Source organism: Nomascus leucogenys, chromosome 11 (genome assembly GCF_006542625.1).
Source record: "Nomascus leucogenys isolate Asia chromosome 11, Asia_NLE_v1, whole genome shotgun sequence".
NCBI classification, from domain to species: domain Eukaryota; kingdom Metazoa; phylum Chordata; class Mammalia; order Primates; family Hylobatidae; genus Nomascus; species Nomascus leucogenys.
Genome location: NC_044391.1, coordinates 43,353,562 through 43,370,228, shown reverse-complemented (window position 1 = coordinate 43,370,228; position 16,667 = coordinate 43,353,562). Strand labels below are relative to the sequence as shown.

At 39.3% G+C, this 16,667-nt stretch overlaps 1 protein-coding gene across 1 annotated transcript in view; it reads right to left on the bottom strand.

Annotated features, from left to right (window-relative positions):
* Window positions 1-16,667, bottom strand: part of DNAH11 (dynein axonemal heavy chain 11) — a 363,940-nt gene that overhangs the window by 33,310 nt on the left and 313,963 nt on the right. The window contains exons 68-73 of the mRNA XM_030822211.1: window positions 15,975-16,115; window positions 8,403-8,573; window positions 5,751-5,873; window positions 3,460-3,653; window positions 2,099-2,247; window positions 1,112-1,239 (exon numbers count right to left, since the gene is read on the bottom strand). Of these exons, the coding sequence (XP_030678071.1) occupies window positions 1,112-1,239; window positions 2,099-2,247; window positions 3,460-3,653; window positions 5,751-5,873; window positions 8,403-8,573; window positions 15,975-16,115 (906 nt within the window). The remainder of the gene's footprint in view (window positions 1-1,111; window positions 1,240-2,098; window positions 2,248-3,459; window positions 3,654-5,750; window positions 5,874-8,402; window positions 8,574-15,974; window positions 16,116-16,667) is intronic.

Genomic DNA, 16,667 nt, shown 5'->3' with positions numbered 1-16,667 from the left:
AATGATGACTCCTAACCTAGGCGCTTTGTTGTAATGATTCAAGATAAGGTAGCCTGTGAATTGCCTACTGGCGAGAACCTTTGCATGACTCAGCTGAAAACTAAGTAGCCATTCCTAGACCTGCTGAGACAGCTAGCAGAGCTTGCTATGGATGGAGTCAGCACATTCCTCAGGTGCCCCCTAATGCCGGACTGTGCTCCACTAGTTCCTGTAATACTCAGCCAAGGGGGCCGTCCCAGAGGACACTGGGTGGGAGAACCAAAGGTCTGTATGATGTTTGCCTGAGAAGGGATAAAGGAGTTGTCTACTCAAATCCCTTTAATTTATAATCAAAGGGAATGTTACACACTAGGTAGGGGCAGAGTTGGACTTGTATGAGATAATGATTGACGCAGGAGCCAAGTATTGGGGAGGGTCCCCAGAGAATCTCTGACCTGCCTGTGCATTGGGAGAACGTGGTGAAGCCACAGGAAATTCGCACCATTTGCAGCAGGGAGGAGCCTGGCCTCTACAGCTCCTGTGCAGTGGACTGGTATTCAATCTGTGAGGTTGGGGTGTGTTAGCAAGGATCCCCTTTCACTTTGCTGAGAGGTTTTTTTTTTTTTTCTTTTCGCTCAATAAATTCCATTCCTCCCACCCTTCAATGTGTCTGTGGTCCTAGTCCTTTCTGGTTGTGTGACAAGAACCCGGTTTTAGCTGAGCTAAGGAGCAAAATTCTGCAACAACAATATACATTAAAAAAGAGTTCTGTCGACTCTAATGTCAACCCAGATACTGTGATAACAGTGTTAGGAATCTAAACGAGCCTGTTTGTTCTCAGGCACTACTGAGTGTTCCAGATATCTCTAAGTGAGGGGAACGACGAAGCTCTTCCTAATAGTTGTAATTTTAGAGTACAATGGCTAGACAGTCTCTCAGAAGATGACAGCCATCGCCGTCCGCAGAGCCCCTCACCATCTTTGCAGGCATCATGAACACTGACAGAGCTGCCTGGACTCTGCAAATCGCCATGCACAGCGCTGTTAAGGGAGCATTCTGTTGGGCGGGACAGCTCTGCCCTGGCGCTCCTCTGTGTTTATGCCCAGTGTCTTCCCTGAAACTTCATACTCACTTGGAGGATGACCCAGTGTCCTCCTTTGGAAGCTTTCTCCAGTGCCGCTTCTGCCACCGTCTCCTGACCTTGTCCTAAAGACACGTTGTGGAATTTTCCAGAGTCAATTGTAAAGCCAAGTCTTTTGCCTGTGGGAGAATACACCATGGTGAGGGGAAATGTCTGTGAAGGAGGGTGAGAGGAGCCTGGAATTCTGTGGTCTAATGCACATCTGTGGTCACCGCAGCCATCTCCTGGGGGACCTTCCTGAAGAATCCCAAAGAAACTTCTGTTGTATCCACAAGCAGCATTTTGAGCTCTCCACAGCTGCCTCATTGCAAGCATTGGAAAAGCCTGTGGAAGCCAGTTCCTTTGGTTTTATGATAATGAAGCTTTTGACATTTTGATAGATGGCAGGCATTGTTATGGAGCTTTATAAACTCTTGCAGGAGTAGCAAAGCATTTCTCTCATAAAAAGGAGCAACATGTGGTAGATACCACATCATTTTTTTGAATGGATCTGTTCATTGGGTAAATGCACAAGCCTCTCACCTTGTGAGGCTGCATTTAAATTGAGCACAGTCAGGTCACAGCTATATTAACCTGGTATTCTTGGTGCAGGCCGTGGGGAATGGTAATCCAGAACACAAAGGCGACAGTGCCTTGTGCAATCAAATACACTTGCTCTAATGACCATTATTTAGTCACAGGGGGCATAAGATTACATGAGCATGGGGAAAATTGCCCACTGGCCCTCATATAGTCAAAAGGTGGAAAACAGTACAAAAGAAACTTGCATTATGCCAGCCAGAGGAATGTTCCATTTCAACATTTCTTCAGACTACGGTGTTATTAGCTTTACATTTTCCATACACCCAATCTTCAACAAATTAAAAAAAAAAAAAAAAAAGAAACTAAGATCACTGTGAACTGAAAGGAAGGGCAGGGGGTGGGGGTGAAAGGGAGGGAGGGAGAAGGGGCGGGCCAGCGAGCCTCCCGGCCACTCACCAAGAATCTCCAGGTCTTTAAGGGCATCTACCCCTGGAGACAGGATGAAGAATATGGGGATGGCTGGGCTGCTTTCTTCGAATGCTTTAACTAAGTCCAATCTGGTCCTCTCCACATACTTTGCACCCAGTTTTTCCTCTACAAAATTGCTATAAAAAACAAGAATACAAAAAACATGATCAGTGGTTTTGACCTTGAAAAGAGTCACCATTTGGATAATGGTGACTGTTGGATAATTAAACCACACAGGCACAGGATAGAAGTAACCAGGTTTATTACATGGGATGTCTTGTTAGAATAACAATATGAATCCAGCTAGATGTATGCGGTAGGTGTGTCAATGAAATCCTTCTCTTCCTTAGAAGCTCTGAAAGTCAGAAGCCTACATTCCATTTTGGGGGGCTACTGAGACCCCCCTGAGTGCCATCAGCTGTCTGCTATGCCTTTGTATCCCCCAAAATCCCCTGCCAGATTCCCCCATTACTTATTAACAGTTCATTAGATTTGCCACAGTGCAATTTTCCAGCCTGCTGGGCTTCTCATGAATATACAAATGCTTTTTGGGGTGTTTCTAACACAGGGAGGCTCAATTAAGCAAGGATTATTTTCCAGCAGCATCAGATTTAGCAGAAAGTAAGTACTACTAAGCAGAATTAACTTGTAAAGTAGAGTTCAGCAGAGCCTTCTGCAAAGGGAAAATTGGCTGAACTAGACAAAGCAAAGGAAAAAACCTGAGGCACATGAATATTACTGAAGAAACACAATAGGGAAGGAAGTTGAGAACTCTTTGGTTGGTGAATTCAAATTAGAATAAGACTTGTGTGAATTAAGCAGCACATTACCATTTAGAAGCCAACAGGGCAAAGAAAAAGGACACTTAAACCAAGATGTAGACAAGGGTTTCTGCTTTGAAATTGCATTGGTTGTAAAGTTATAGGGACTATGAGTGACTCCATGAAAGGAATGCATTTTTGTTTGACATGCAAAATCTTCAGAACCAAAATGCCATCACTGAATGAAAACGATGGAAATTACACTTGGATAATGCACGAATGCATCTTCCTGGCCTCTGAACTCTGCTGACACCCATTTCTTTTCCAGGAATATTTCCATCAGTCCCCTGTCTCCCCTACTGATTTCAGAATTAAGCTTTTTCGGGAAGAATGTGCTGAGTCTGCCTAGCACATGGTTTAGTGTTTAGCAAATTTTAACAGCAGCAGTGATTATAATATCAAAATATCAGCAGAATCACTCCCCATCAATACGGATGGTAAACACTTCCACCAGATCCTCCTAACTCTTCAGACTACATTTCCTCTATGTTAACTAATATGTGTTTCCAAAAATGCTGACCACCCCACCTGAGAGCATATGTCATTCTGTCAGGACGCATTGCTCTCAGAATAATCAGCTTCTGTATTAAACTTTTCTTCTTCCATTCTTGAGGTAATTTTTCTTTCTCTGGACACTCGGATTCTACCCACTTCCTCCACTGCTTGGCAGATCCTTCCACATCTCGGTCTATGCCTCGAAATTCTTCCATGAGAGCAATTGCCTGTAATATGATAGGGAAACAAGTAGGAATGGTGTGAACGATACTTCATAGTTTGAGAAGAAGACTTGTGAGTGTATCTAATCTTATGTAAAAAACCATGCTGGATAGTGTTCACTTTCCTCTCCAGATTTCCATTTTTTTTTTTTTTTTTTTTGCTCTGCGGAGAGGGTGAGCTCAAAGGACACTTGAGCTAAGTTCCCTGGTTCCCTGACCTAGTTGGGTTTGGCCAACAGAAAGCAATGGCAGGAGCCTGGAAGACTGGAGAAGAGAGAGGTGGGGGTACTTCTGTCAGAGGTGTTTGAACCAGAGCAACTCCATCTTGAATAGGAGCTGGGTAAATTGAGGCTGAGACCTGCTGGGCTGCATTCCTAGGAGGTTAAGAATTCTAAGTCACAGGATGAGATAGGAAGTTGGCACAAGATACAGGTCATAAAGATAAAACAGCTTGCAGTAAGGCAACTGGCTAAAACTCAACAAAACCAAGATGGTGATGAGGGTGACCTGTGGTTGTCCTCACTGCTACACTGCACCAGTGCCATGACAGTTTACAAATGCCATGGTGACGTCAGGAAGTTACCCTATATAGTCTAAAAAGGGGAGATATGAATAATCCACCCTTTGTTTAGCATATCGTCAAGAAATAACCGTAAAAATGGGCAACAAGCAGCCCTCAGGGCTACTCTCCCTATGGAGTAGCCATTCTTTATTCCTTTATTAATAAACTTGCTTTCACTTTATGGACTGACCCTGAATTCTTTCTTGCACGAGATCCAAGAACCTCTCTTGCGGTCTGGATCAGGACCCCTTTCTGGAAACATTTCTACTCCAGCTTTTCTCGCGGGAATGTGGTTTGGCAGGGACTATGTTTCTCTGCCACAGGCCACAGATCCTCTATGGTTGGCTCTCTCCCATAACTTCATTTCTTGGTAGTTCCAGTAACTGTCCTTTTCCTCCTTTTTCCTTCCCCATCCCCTGGTTGATTTCCTAATCCTTCTTGCCCATACTATGAAAATAGACTCTTGGTTAAACTTTCTTCATCACCCTTTTGAATGTGCCATCTGTTTCCTGTTAAGACCCTGACTGATACACATTTGAGCCTGAATTTTGAATTCTAAAGTTACAATCTAATTACAAATACTACTTTATAAAGCTGAACATATATAAAAATAAGAGGTAACAGTTATTTTCGATGCACAGAAATCTTTCCTTCTTAGAAAAAAGAGTAGGGCAAAGCTTAGCATATGTTGAACATCATTAAGATACTCCAGATCCTGGAAGAATTAACTTCTAACAATAGGGCCTTTGACAGAAAAATGCAATGAGGATTGATAATTGAAGTTTAAGGCAACTGACACTTTTTTCTTTAAAATTTTCTGTTTTGCTTAAACATTTTACGATGAGAATAAACGACTCTATTGTGGTGTAATTTAAAGAACTATTTAGAAAAACGGCAAAACGATTTAAAAAGAAAACAAAGTAGATTTTTATTTTTATTTTTTTTGAGATGGAGTCTTTTTCTGTCCCCCAGGCTGGAGTGCAGTGGCGCGATCTCGGCTCACTGCAACCTCTGCCTCCCGGGTTCACGCCATTCTCCTGCCTCAGCCTCCCGAGTAGCTGGGACTACAGGCGCCCGCCACCACGCCCGGCTAATTTTTTTGTATTTTTAGTAGAGACGGGTTTTCACCGTGTTAGCCAGGATGGTCTCGATCTCCTGACCTCGTGATCCGCCCGCCTCGGCCTCCCAAAGTGCTGGGATTACAGGCTTGAGCCACCGCGCCCAGCCAACAAAGTAGATTTAAGGAAATTTTAAAAAATATTCATTTGTGTCACTTGGCTTTTATCAAAGGTCCTGACAGATTGCACATATTTATTAACTTTTCCACCCATACATAAGCCAAAAGCTCCTTTACATCTAAATAAGAAATTAACCAATTGAATAATACAAACATTAATAACATCACATTATATAGTGCATTTCTACAACTGAAATGGTGCTTAATACATCACCTGTATTCTTTAATGTTTACATTTCAACACTGGAGAGAGCTAATATTTTAAATAAGATCCAGAAATTGAGAAACTGTATTCCTAACATACCTTGATAGCACTCCATGACTGAGAAGTTAGGAAGTCAACGGGACTCAGATGAGTGTGTTCAACTGTGAATCGAAGCAGGAAATCCAATTCAAGGGGGTCTATCTCTTTCTTTCTCAACAAAATCTTGAGAGTAGACAAAATTGAAAAGGATTATTTGGTTTACATCAAAATCATGACACAGGAAGTAGTCACACATTTAACAGACATGACTGAGTAGGCAGAACCATATCTACTGGGAACTCCAATTGATATCTGTTCTATTGCTGAAATAGGGAATCTTAGATTATGTCAATGATCTCAAAACCATGATCAGAAATCTAACAGAAAATAATTATGAAGGCTGATTTATTCCTATTCTAACACCTATCACTACTAGCAACATATTTAAAATATGCATTCGTATTAAGTGTATTATTAGATCAAACTTGTCTTAACATTTATACAAAATGAGAAAGCCTCCAGTGACAATGGATTAAATCACTAAACAGAAGGTAGAACCAGTATTATTAGTTAATTCTGGTATAGTAGTTATTCAATAAACTACAAGGTATGTGAAGGATTTTTTAATATGTAAGATTATATTGAGAAGAATGAGAAAACCTTTTATAGGTACAACTAAACACATTGTGAAGTGGAATAAACTTTAGACATTCTGGTCACAGAACTGATAAAAAATCCATAGTATATTTTGGAGAGTACAAATGAAGTATTCCTAATTTCCATATAAAAACCATAACACCCCACAAAGCTAAACAGGTAAAATTTTTGAGCTTTATATTATCTTAAAATTCCAGATATTTTCAAAAGGTGTTATGAGTGATAACATGCATTAAAATATTTTATTTGATATTATTTTTGCTTGAGTTTATTTCAACAAACAAGTAATTATCCATATAGTTATGAAACTTTGATTTATATAGATTGTCAGGACTTGAGATTATGATATAGGTATGGCTTCCAAGGGGAAGTTTTAAATAGATGTTCATTTCATGTATTATCATCCCTGGTCCTTTTCTATTAATGAACAGTACATACAAAACAAGTATTTCATGCCTGTAATCCCAGCACTTTGGGAGGCAGAGGCGGGCAGATCATGAGGTCAAGAGATCAAGACCATCCTGGCCAACATGGTGAAACCCCGTCTCTACTACAAATACAAAAATTAGCTGGGTGTGGTGGTGCACGCCTGTAGTCCCAGCTACTCGGGAGGCTGAGGCAGAAGAATCGCTTGAACCTCGGAGGCAAAGGCTGCAGTGAGCTGAGATAGCACCACTGCACCCCAGACTGGCGACACAGCGAGACTCCGTCTCAAAACAAACAAAAAAACAAGTATTTCATTGTGTAATGCCTTACTCCTGTTTATTACATACATAGTTCATCATTAGCTGCAGATGTGTATAAAGTGCCTTCTTTGGCACACACAGAATAGGTAAGACATAGACCTTTCCTTAACATTTGGATAGAAAAAGACATAAAGCAAACTGGCTGGTAAAAGGACAATCTGCTTATTTTATCTAGGAATGTGGTCTGCAAGGGTTTCTTTTTTCTTATCACGAACACTTTTTTTTTTGTTTTTTGTTTTTTTTTGAGATGGAGTCTCGCTCTGTTGCCCAGGCTGGAGTACAGTGGCGCGATCTCAGCTCACTGCAAGCTCTGCCTCCCGGATTCATGCCATTCTCCTGCCTCAGCTTCCCAAGTAGCTGGGACTACAGGCGCTTGCCACCACACTTGGCTAATTTTTTGTATTTTTAGTAGAGATGGGGTTTCACCATGTTAGCCAGGCTGCTCTTGATCTCCTGACCTGGTGATCCACCAGCCTCGGCCTCCCAAAGTGCTGGGATTACAGGCATGAGCCACCACGCCCGGCCATGAACACTTTTATTTAAACAAAGTCTTTCATGAAATTCATTTGAAAAAGGAAAAAAAAAAGGAAGCAGGTTTCACCGAAGGTGTGGGTAAGAAACCTGGAGCTCTCTTTACCTAGTCACTGCTGTCATTTTCTTAATTTTAATTGACAAATAATAATTATATATATTTAAGTGGTACAATGTGATGCTTCGATACATGTTTATATTGTAGAATGGTTACATTAAGCTAATTCATATATCCATCACCTCACATACTTATTTTTTGTGATGAGATTTAAAATCTACTCCTTTAGCAATTTAAAAATATACATTATTAATTACACACAATGGAAAAAAAGGAAAATTCAGTCATTTGTGACAACATGGACGAACCCAGTCACTGTTTTGTAAGGAGCCCAGCTCCACTCAGATCTGGACTCATAACCCTCATCTCAAATAACCTTCCTGGTAGTGCCTGGAAGTTTCTTTACAGGACCCGAGAAGGTGAGAAGAATATCTCATGAATGTTTTTCAGGGTGACCGCTGTGGTAGGAGCGTAATGTGTATACCCACCCCCCTCCCCGGCCCCACTCCTCAAACCAAAGCACTGGGACCTAGGAGAGGGCTGTCACATGCCCAAGTTCCCTGTGGGAAGCAAATTCCCCTCATGCCACCAAGGGCTTCCAAAAAAAAAAAAAAAAAACGGGTCTATTATATTTTGCTTAAGCAGAAATAAAATATGTAATAAACAGAGGCATCTGCTTTTGGTTCTGGGGATCCTTTTTCAAGTAACTGATCTCCTTACCTGAAAAGCCATCTGGGACAGGAAGGTGAGCTTGTCCTTCTCAAACAGCGCCTGGCTGGTGTAGAGGAAGACGGCGTGGGTGATGCTCTCCATCAGGACAGAGATGCGTCCCTGCACGTCTTCCACCTTGTCAGCCTGCTCGATCGCTCTGTGGAACAGCACGTTAAAAGCCTGGGAAATTTAATGTGACCATTAAAATGTGATAATTGGTGCCTGGATGTCTAGCTAGCCCCAGATACACAGGGCAACGGTTTAAGGTTTATCTATAGGGAGTGAGAATGAGGCAAAATTTTTAGGAAGATTATAGTTTCTGGCACATGGTACATGCTCATTAAATGTTTGCTGTCATTACTGTTATTATGAATATGATTCCATGAAATCCATTCAATCTCCTTCCAAGCAATTGAATTGCATCATTTTCTCTCCTTCTGCCCATGTACTTAAAATAATATTTTAATATTTAATTGTGGTAGGATACACATAACATAAAAGTTACCATCTTAACAATTTTAAGTGTACATACATTCAGTTCAGTAGTGTTAAGTACAGTCACATTCTTGTGTAACCACAAGAAATGTGGAATTTTTTTTCATGAACATAAATTATACTGTTTAATGCAGATTCGAGGGCATACGTTTTTGGGGGAGTAGGTTTTACTTGCAGTACAGATTCTTTTCACGTAAGATTACAAAAATACAACACAATGTGATGAGCCCAATTTAAAAATTACATGTGGCAGTCCATACTAACACAAATTGCTCCCAAAGAGAAACAAGAAAAGCTAAATCCAGTGTCACTAGGATGCCAGAGCTTTTTCATGTTGCAAAACTGAAGCTCTGTACCCATTAAACAACTGTATATTCTCCCTTCCCCACATCCCTGGCAACCACCTTTATTCTACTTTCTGTTTCTATGAGTTTGGCTATTATAGGTACCTCACTGATGTGGTTTGGCTGTGTCCCCACCCAAATCTCATCTTGAATTATAGCTCCCATAATTCCCATGTGTTGTGGGAGGGACGTGGTGGGAGATAACTGAATCATGGGGGCAGTTTCTCCCATACTGTTCTGGTGGTAGTGAATAAGTCTCATGGGATCTGATGGTTTTATGAGAGGAAATCTCTTTCACTTGGCTCTCATTCTGTCTTGCCTGCTGCCATGTAAGAAGTGCCTTTTGCCCTCCACCATGATTGTGAGGCCTCCCCAGCCACGTGGAACTGTGACTCCATTAAACCTCTTTTTCTTTATAAATCACCCAGTCTCTTGGGTATGTCTTTATCAGCAGTGTGAAAATAGACTAATACACTCATGTAAGCAGACTCACAGTCTTACTGTGACTGGCTCATTTGAGTTAGGATAATATCAAGGTTCATCCATGTTGTAGCATGTATGAGAAATTTATTCATTTTTAAGGCAAAAGAATATTCAACTGCATGGATATACAACATTTGATTAATCTATTCATCCACTGATGGACATCTGGGTTGCTTCCACCTTTTGGCTATTGTAAATAATGCTACTATGAATTTGGGTATTTGGATATCTCCCAGAGACCCTCTTTTGATTCTTTTGAAAAAATAACTAGAAGTGGAATTGCTTGATCATATGGTAATTCTATTTGTAATTTTTCTGAGGAATTGCTACACTGTTTTCCATAGTGGCTGTGCCATTTTGCACTCCCACCAAAAGATTCCAATTTCTCCACATCATTACTAACACTTGTTATCTTTTTTTTTTTTTCATAGTAGCCATTCTAATGGGTGTGAGGTGATATCTCATTGTGGTTTTGATTTCCATCTCCCTAAAAATTGGTAATGTTGAGTATTTTTTCATATGTTTTTGGCCTTTTTTGTTGGAGACAAACTTTCATTCTGTCATCCAGCCTGGAGTGCAGTGGAGTGATCATGGCTCACTGCAGCCTCAACCTCCCAGTCCTAAGCAATCCTCCCACCTCAGCCTCTTGGGTAGCTGAGACCACAGGCATGTGTCATCACACTTGGCTAATTTTTGAATTTTTTTGTAGAGACAGGGTTTCTCTGTGTTGCCCAGGCTGTTGATCATTTTTATAACATCTTTGGAGAAATGTCCACTTACGTCCTTATTTTAAAATCTGGTTATTTGCTGTGTTTTGTTGTTGTTGTTGTTGTTCCCATGTACTTTCAGGATGCCCTTTGGTCACCTCTTCTTCCTTTAAAGATCACTCTTGATATTTATTACTCTCATTCATGCCTTGGTGATAATGGTGTTGTATGAATTGCTATATCTCTCTATATAAATATAAATTTGAAAAATATATCCATATATAAAAATAGCTATCAATATAAAAATATCTATTTATTTATTTTTGGATGACAGGGACTAGAGACCACAGATTAATTCACCTTGAAGTATGTATATTTGAGTGAAAGTAAAATCCTACAATGACAGATATATACAGTAAACACTGGTAAGAAGGCATTAACGATGTATAGCTTGAATATGTCTTATCTGAAATGCTTGGGGCCAGAAGTGTTTCAGATTTTGGATTTTTTCAGATTTTTGAATATTTGCAAATACATAGTGAGATATCTTGGGGATGGAACCCAAGTTTAAACACAAAAGCATTTATAGGTTGGGCTTGTGGCTCATGCCTGTAATCCCAGCACTTTGGGAGGCTGAGGCAGGTGGATCACCTGAGTTCAGGAGTTTGAGACCAGCCTGGCCAACATGGCGAAACCCCATCTCTACCAAAAATACAAAATTTAGCCAGGCATGGTGGTGGGTACCTGTAGTCCCAGTTACTTGAGGGGCTGGGACAGGAGAATCGCTTCAACCCGGGAGGTGGAGGTTGCAGTGAGCCAAGATCGCACCACTACATCCCAGTCTGGGTGACGGAGTGAGACTCCATCTCAAAAAACAAAACAAAATGAAAAAACAAAATTCATGTATGTCTCATATGCACCTTATACACATAGCCTGAAGTTAATTTTATACAATATTTTAAACAATTTTTTGCATAAAGTACATGAGGTCAGGTGTAGAATTTTCCACTTGGGGCATCTTGTCAGCATTCAAAAAGTTACAGATTTTGGAGCATTCTGCTTTTTGGATTAGGATGCTCAATCTGTACTAACCTGATATTTACACTTTTTTAAAATCAGTTTTTCGTTTACATACAATAAAATGTGCCTATTATATATACAGTTTGATGAGTCTTGACAAATAGATATATTCTAATAATAACTGTAGCAATCAAGATAAAGAACCTTTCTACTTACATCACCAGAAAAAGGTCTCATGTGCCTATTTACAGCCAATTCCCACCACCATCCCCAGCCCCAGTCGATTACTGACCTGCCTCTGTCACTGTAGAATAATTTTGCCTTTTCTATAATTTCGCATAAATAGCATCATATGGTATATACTCCTCGGTACCTGGCTGCTTCTTTTCAACATAATGTCTTGGCGACATACCCGTGTTGTTTTGTGTACCACAATTCATAACTTCATGTTTTGAGTAATAGCCCACTGTGGGAACATGCAAAATCTGCATGACTATTAATGTGTCTATCCTTTGGATTGTTTTTAGACTTTGGCTTTTATGAATAAAGTGTCTATGAACATTTGTTAAGCTTTTTGCAGGCATATATTTTTATTTCTCTTAGGTAAATGCCTGAGTAAAAGTGTGAGATCATATTTTGTAACTGTGTATTTATCTTTATAAGAAACTGCCAAACTCTTTTCCAAAATGGTTTATTGCATTCCTTCCAGCAATGTGAGAGAGTTGTAGTACCGTATCTGTGTTACACTTGCTATTAACAGTCTTCTAAAACTTTAGCCATTCTGTGGGACATAGAATAAGACCTCATTCTGCTTTTATTTTGCATTTTTCTGATGCCTGATGAGCATTTTTAATGTGCTTGTGGATAATTCATATGTGTTATTATATGTCTGTTCAACTCTTATTACTGAGTTGTACAAGTTCTTTTTATGTCCTGATACAAATTCTTTGTTTTACATATATGTATTGAGAATATTGTCTTTGCTTGTCTGTGGCCTACCTTTTCATCTTCATATCTTTTGAAAACCATAAACTTTTAAGCTTGATAAGGTTCAATTTATTAAGTTTTTATTTTCTATTGTGTCCTAAGAAACCTCTGCCTAACCCAAAGCCCTCTCTTATTTTTTTCCTAGAAAATGTATAGCTTAATAAATTCATTTTGAATTTTTTTATATAGTGTAATAGTTTGAGGTTTAATTTATGTCATGTGGATATCCAATTGTTCCAGCACCATTTGTTGTAAAAACTATCCTTTCCTCATTGAATTGTCTTGGCACCCCTACTGAAAATTAATTGACCATGCATTTGTGGGTGTACTTCTGGATTCTCCAATCTGTTCCACAGATCTATGCGTGTTTCTTCAGGCCAGTACCACAACATCTTGATTCGTGTAGATGTAAGTCTTAAAATCAGAAATTGTAAGTCTTCCAACACTGTTTTTTTTTCTTTTTCAAAATTGTTTAGCTATTTTAAGTCCTTTGAATTTTCACACAAATTTTCAGGATAAGCTTGCCAATTTCTACCAAAAGGAAAAAGGAAATGCCTTCTGGTGTTTTGACTGGGACTGAATTGAATCTATAGATCAGCTTGGAGCGAACTGATATCTTAACAATATTGAGCATTCCAAATGATAAACATGGTGTACCTATCTAGTTAGGCCTTCTTTAATTTTTCTCAACAATATTTTGTAGTTTTTAGAATACAAACCTTGCATATATTTTATTAAAATTATTCCTAAAAAGTTTCATGGCTTTGGAAGCCACTGTAAATAGTGCTAAGATACTGATTTTATTTTCCACTTGTTTCTCATGTATAGAAATACTAGGTACATTGTATATCAACCTTATATCCTGCAACATTGCTAAAAATTCACTTCTTAGTCCTGGCAGGGTTTTGGTGGGTTTCTTGGGATTTTCTATATACATAATCAGGTCATCTGTGAAGAAACAGAGTTTTTCTTCTTCTTTTAAATCTCTTGCCTTCTATTGTCTTACTGTACCGACTATAACTTCCAGTGCAGCGTTGAATAGATGTGCTGAGAGAAAGATATCCTTGTCTTGTTCCTGATTTTAGGGAAAAGCATTCCATTTTCAACATTAAGTATAATGTTAGGTGTAGATTTTTTCTAGATGCATTTTATCATGTTGAGAAGTTACCATCTATTCATTAGTTGAGAGTTGGTTGTTTTTTTTTTAACTCATTTGTTGAAATTTTTCAAGTTCTTTGCATCAATTGAAATGACCAAATGAGCTTTTTCTTCTTTTATTATCTTAACTGATTAATTACACTTCATGATTTTTGAATGTTAAACCAATTTGATTCTTGACATACATTCCATTTGGTCATAATACATTGTGCTTTTTATATATGGTTGGATTCAATTTGCCAACATTTTCTGGAGGAGTTTACCAACAATGTTTACAAGGGGGACTGCCCAGTATTTTTCTTTTATTGTAATGCTTTAGTGTAGTTTTGGAATTTGGGTAATACTGGGCTGACATTGATGATTTAGTTTTACTCTTCTCCTCTCACATGGTTACTTTCAAACTCCAACCATACTGTGCTTGTTAAAAGTTTTGCATACTAGTTCTGTACTGTTAGGAAACCTGCTAGTTATGCTTGATCCTTTCCTCTTTATTATTGCCCATAACCAGTCCATCTCCAAGAGCCAATGATTCCAGCTTCAAATCATATCTCAGGTCTGTTCACGTATCTCTGAGTCTTTTGTCATCACATCAGTTATCTGCTTGAAATCTTCCAATGGCTTCTTGTTGCACACAGAATATAATCCCCAAATTCCACACACTGTGGTCTACAAAACTCTGTGTTATTAAGTCTTTCCCACCTCTCTAGATTCATTTCTTGCTACCTTTCCCCTTGCTCATTACCCTGCAGCCACAGAAATTCACTCACTACCTGGAATCCCTGAATTCCTTCATCTCACACATTCCTGTTTTCTCCAAACGCCCTTTACATAGCTAAGTCCTACTTATCCTTCAGAAATAAATGTTACTTCCTCTGGGAGGCCTTCCCTGAGCCCCCAGTAAAGCAGCCTCTCCGCCTCTATCATTCTGTCTTACAATACTTTCTACTTTTATAAACAGATGTATGTTCATAAAGGTGGAACTATATCTATGTGTACATATACATCTATACGTATCTACATATAGATATACCTCCACCTTTATGTTTTTTCCAAAGCCATACACTCAAGTGACAAGCATCTGACATGATGATTGATCACAATAAACATTTGTCTAAAAATGGATGAACAGATGAACAGAATGAATGAGCACTGCCCAGCAGGCAGCAGCATGGCACAAGGTATGGAGCACGGGCTTTGGAAACAGTTACAGGTTGAAATGCTGGCTCTTACAATAACAAATGTAAATTCTTGGGCAATTTATTTAAAGTTTGAAAATGTCATCCTTATTTTTTAAATGGGGATATTATATCCTTTATTGAGATGTAACAGGGATAAAGAATAAGCCAAAGTATAAATATGCCTTGCATGTAATAGTGACTTAATAAATAGTTGTTCTTATTATTTTTCTTTGTTTAGCAAAGAAATATGAGCATTCTCTTTCCAAGACATATTTTCACAAAGACAAAATAGGAGCCTCAAGGAAAATTCCCTTAAATTTAAGTGTCTGCTGGCCAGGCGCAGTGGCTCACGCCTGTAATCCCAACAGTTTGGGAGGCTGAGGTGGGCGGATCACGAGATCAGGAGATCGAGACCATTCTGGCTAACACGGTGAAACCCCACCTCTTCTAAAAATACAAAAAGTTAGCCAGGCATGGTGGCAGGTGCCTGTACTCCCAGCTACTAGGGAGGCTGAGGCAGGAGAATGGCGTGAACCGGGAAGGTGGAGCTTGCAGTGAGCCAAGATCGCGCCACTGCACTCCAGCCTGGGCGACAGAGGGAGACTCCGTCTCAAAAAAAAAAAAAAAAAAAAAAATTAAGAGTCTGCTCAGGAGCAATACACCAATATAATATGATGCTGTATGCATAGTTTAATTATCTCAAAGCCTTACTGAAAATTATAAATGAAAATTCCTGAGAATAAGAATTTTGCTTTTGTTATTTTGTTAACCAGATCCTCATTACTCCTTACTGGGTACGCTGATGGCTTAAAAATACATTCTGGCTGTGCGCGGTGGTTCACGCCTATACTCTCAGCACTCTAGGAGGCCAAGGAGGGGGGATCATTTGAAGTCAGGAGTTCGAGACCATCCTGGGCAACGTGGCGAAACCCTGTCTCTACTAAAAATACAAAAATTAGCCAGGCGTGGTGGCGCACTCATGTAGTCCCAGCTACTCAGGTGACTGAGGAAGGAGAATTGCTTGAATATGGGAGGCAGAGGTTGCAATGATCATGCCACTGCACTCCAGCCTGGGCTACAGAGTGAGACTCTGTCTCAATAACAGTAATAATAGTTATTATTATTATCAATAATAAAATAAACTCGAATTTTCCAGAAACAAATTGAACTCCTCAAGTTTTCCATATTTCTTAGCTCATTCAGCATTACCTTCAAAGAGAATTGGTAGAGGGGGTTGATTTTTTGGAGGTCATTAATAACAAAATAAAGAAGAGATGCTCTTGCTGCCACTGGTCTGTAACATTCTCGGGCCTCGTTGATTTTTCTTTCATTTTCTTTGGCTTCAATCACCTATGGTGGGATCAAACAAAATAAGTAACTTATTTACTCTTCATATTCTCTACACATATCCAAGGAATGGAAGGACGTACCTGAAATGAAAAATTATGAGTATTAAAATAGATAACATGCATGGCATCCATGTGCTCGAGCTTTTCTAAAATGATTACATTCATATTTTAAAATAATTTTTTAATAAACTGAGTTTCAGTGAGAATGGACATAACTCTAGTGGTTTTCTAGGTTAGAGATTAAACAAACCTGGTTGTTTTCAGTTCTACAGAATTTGTTTCTGAGTAATGTCACCTTCCTGCCTCCCCTCTCTCTTTCAAGGCTTAATAACCCAGCTATATCACCTCCCAGGGATGGCTCTTAAAAGTATGCTGGGTCAATTAAGCGCCAATAACTTTATTAGGCAACAAAGCATACAAAAGCAGTCAAGGTCAATAATATATCCAGTAACTATGCTTACTAAAAAACCTTAATATAAAGACTCTCATGCCTAATTCTAACTTTGCACTGGATCATCCATATGTCCATATATTTCCATTTAGTTTATCTTTA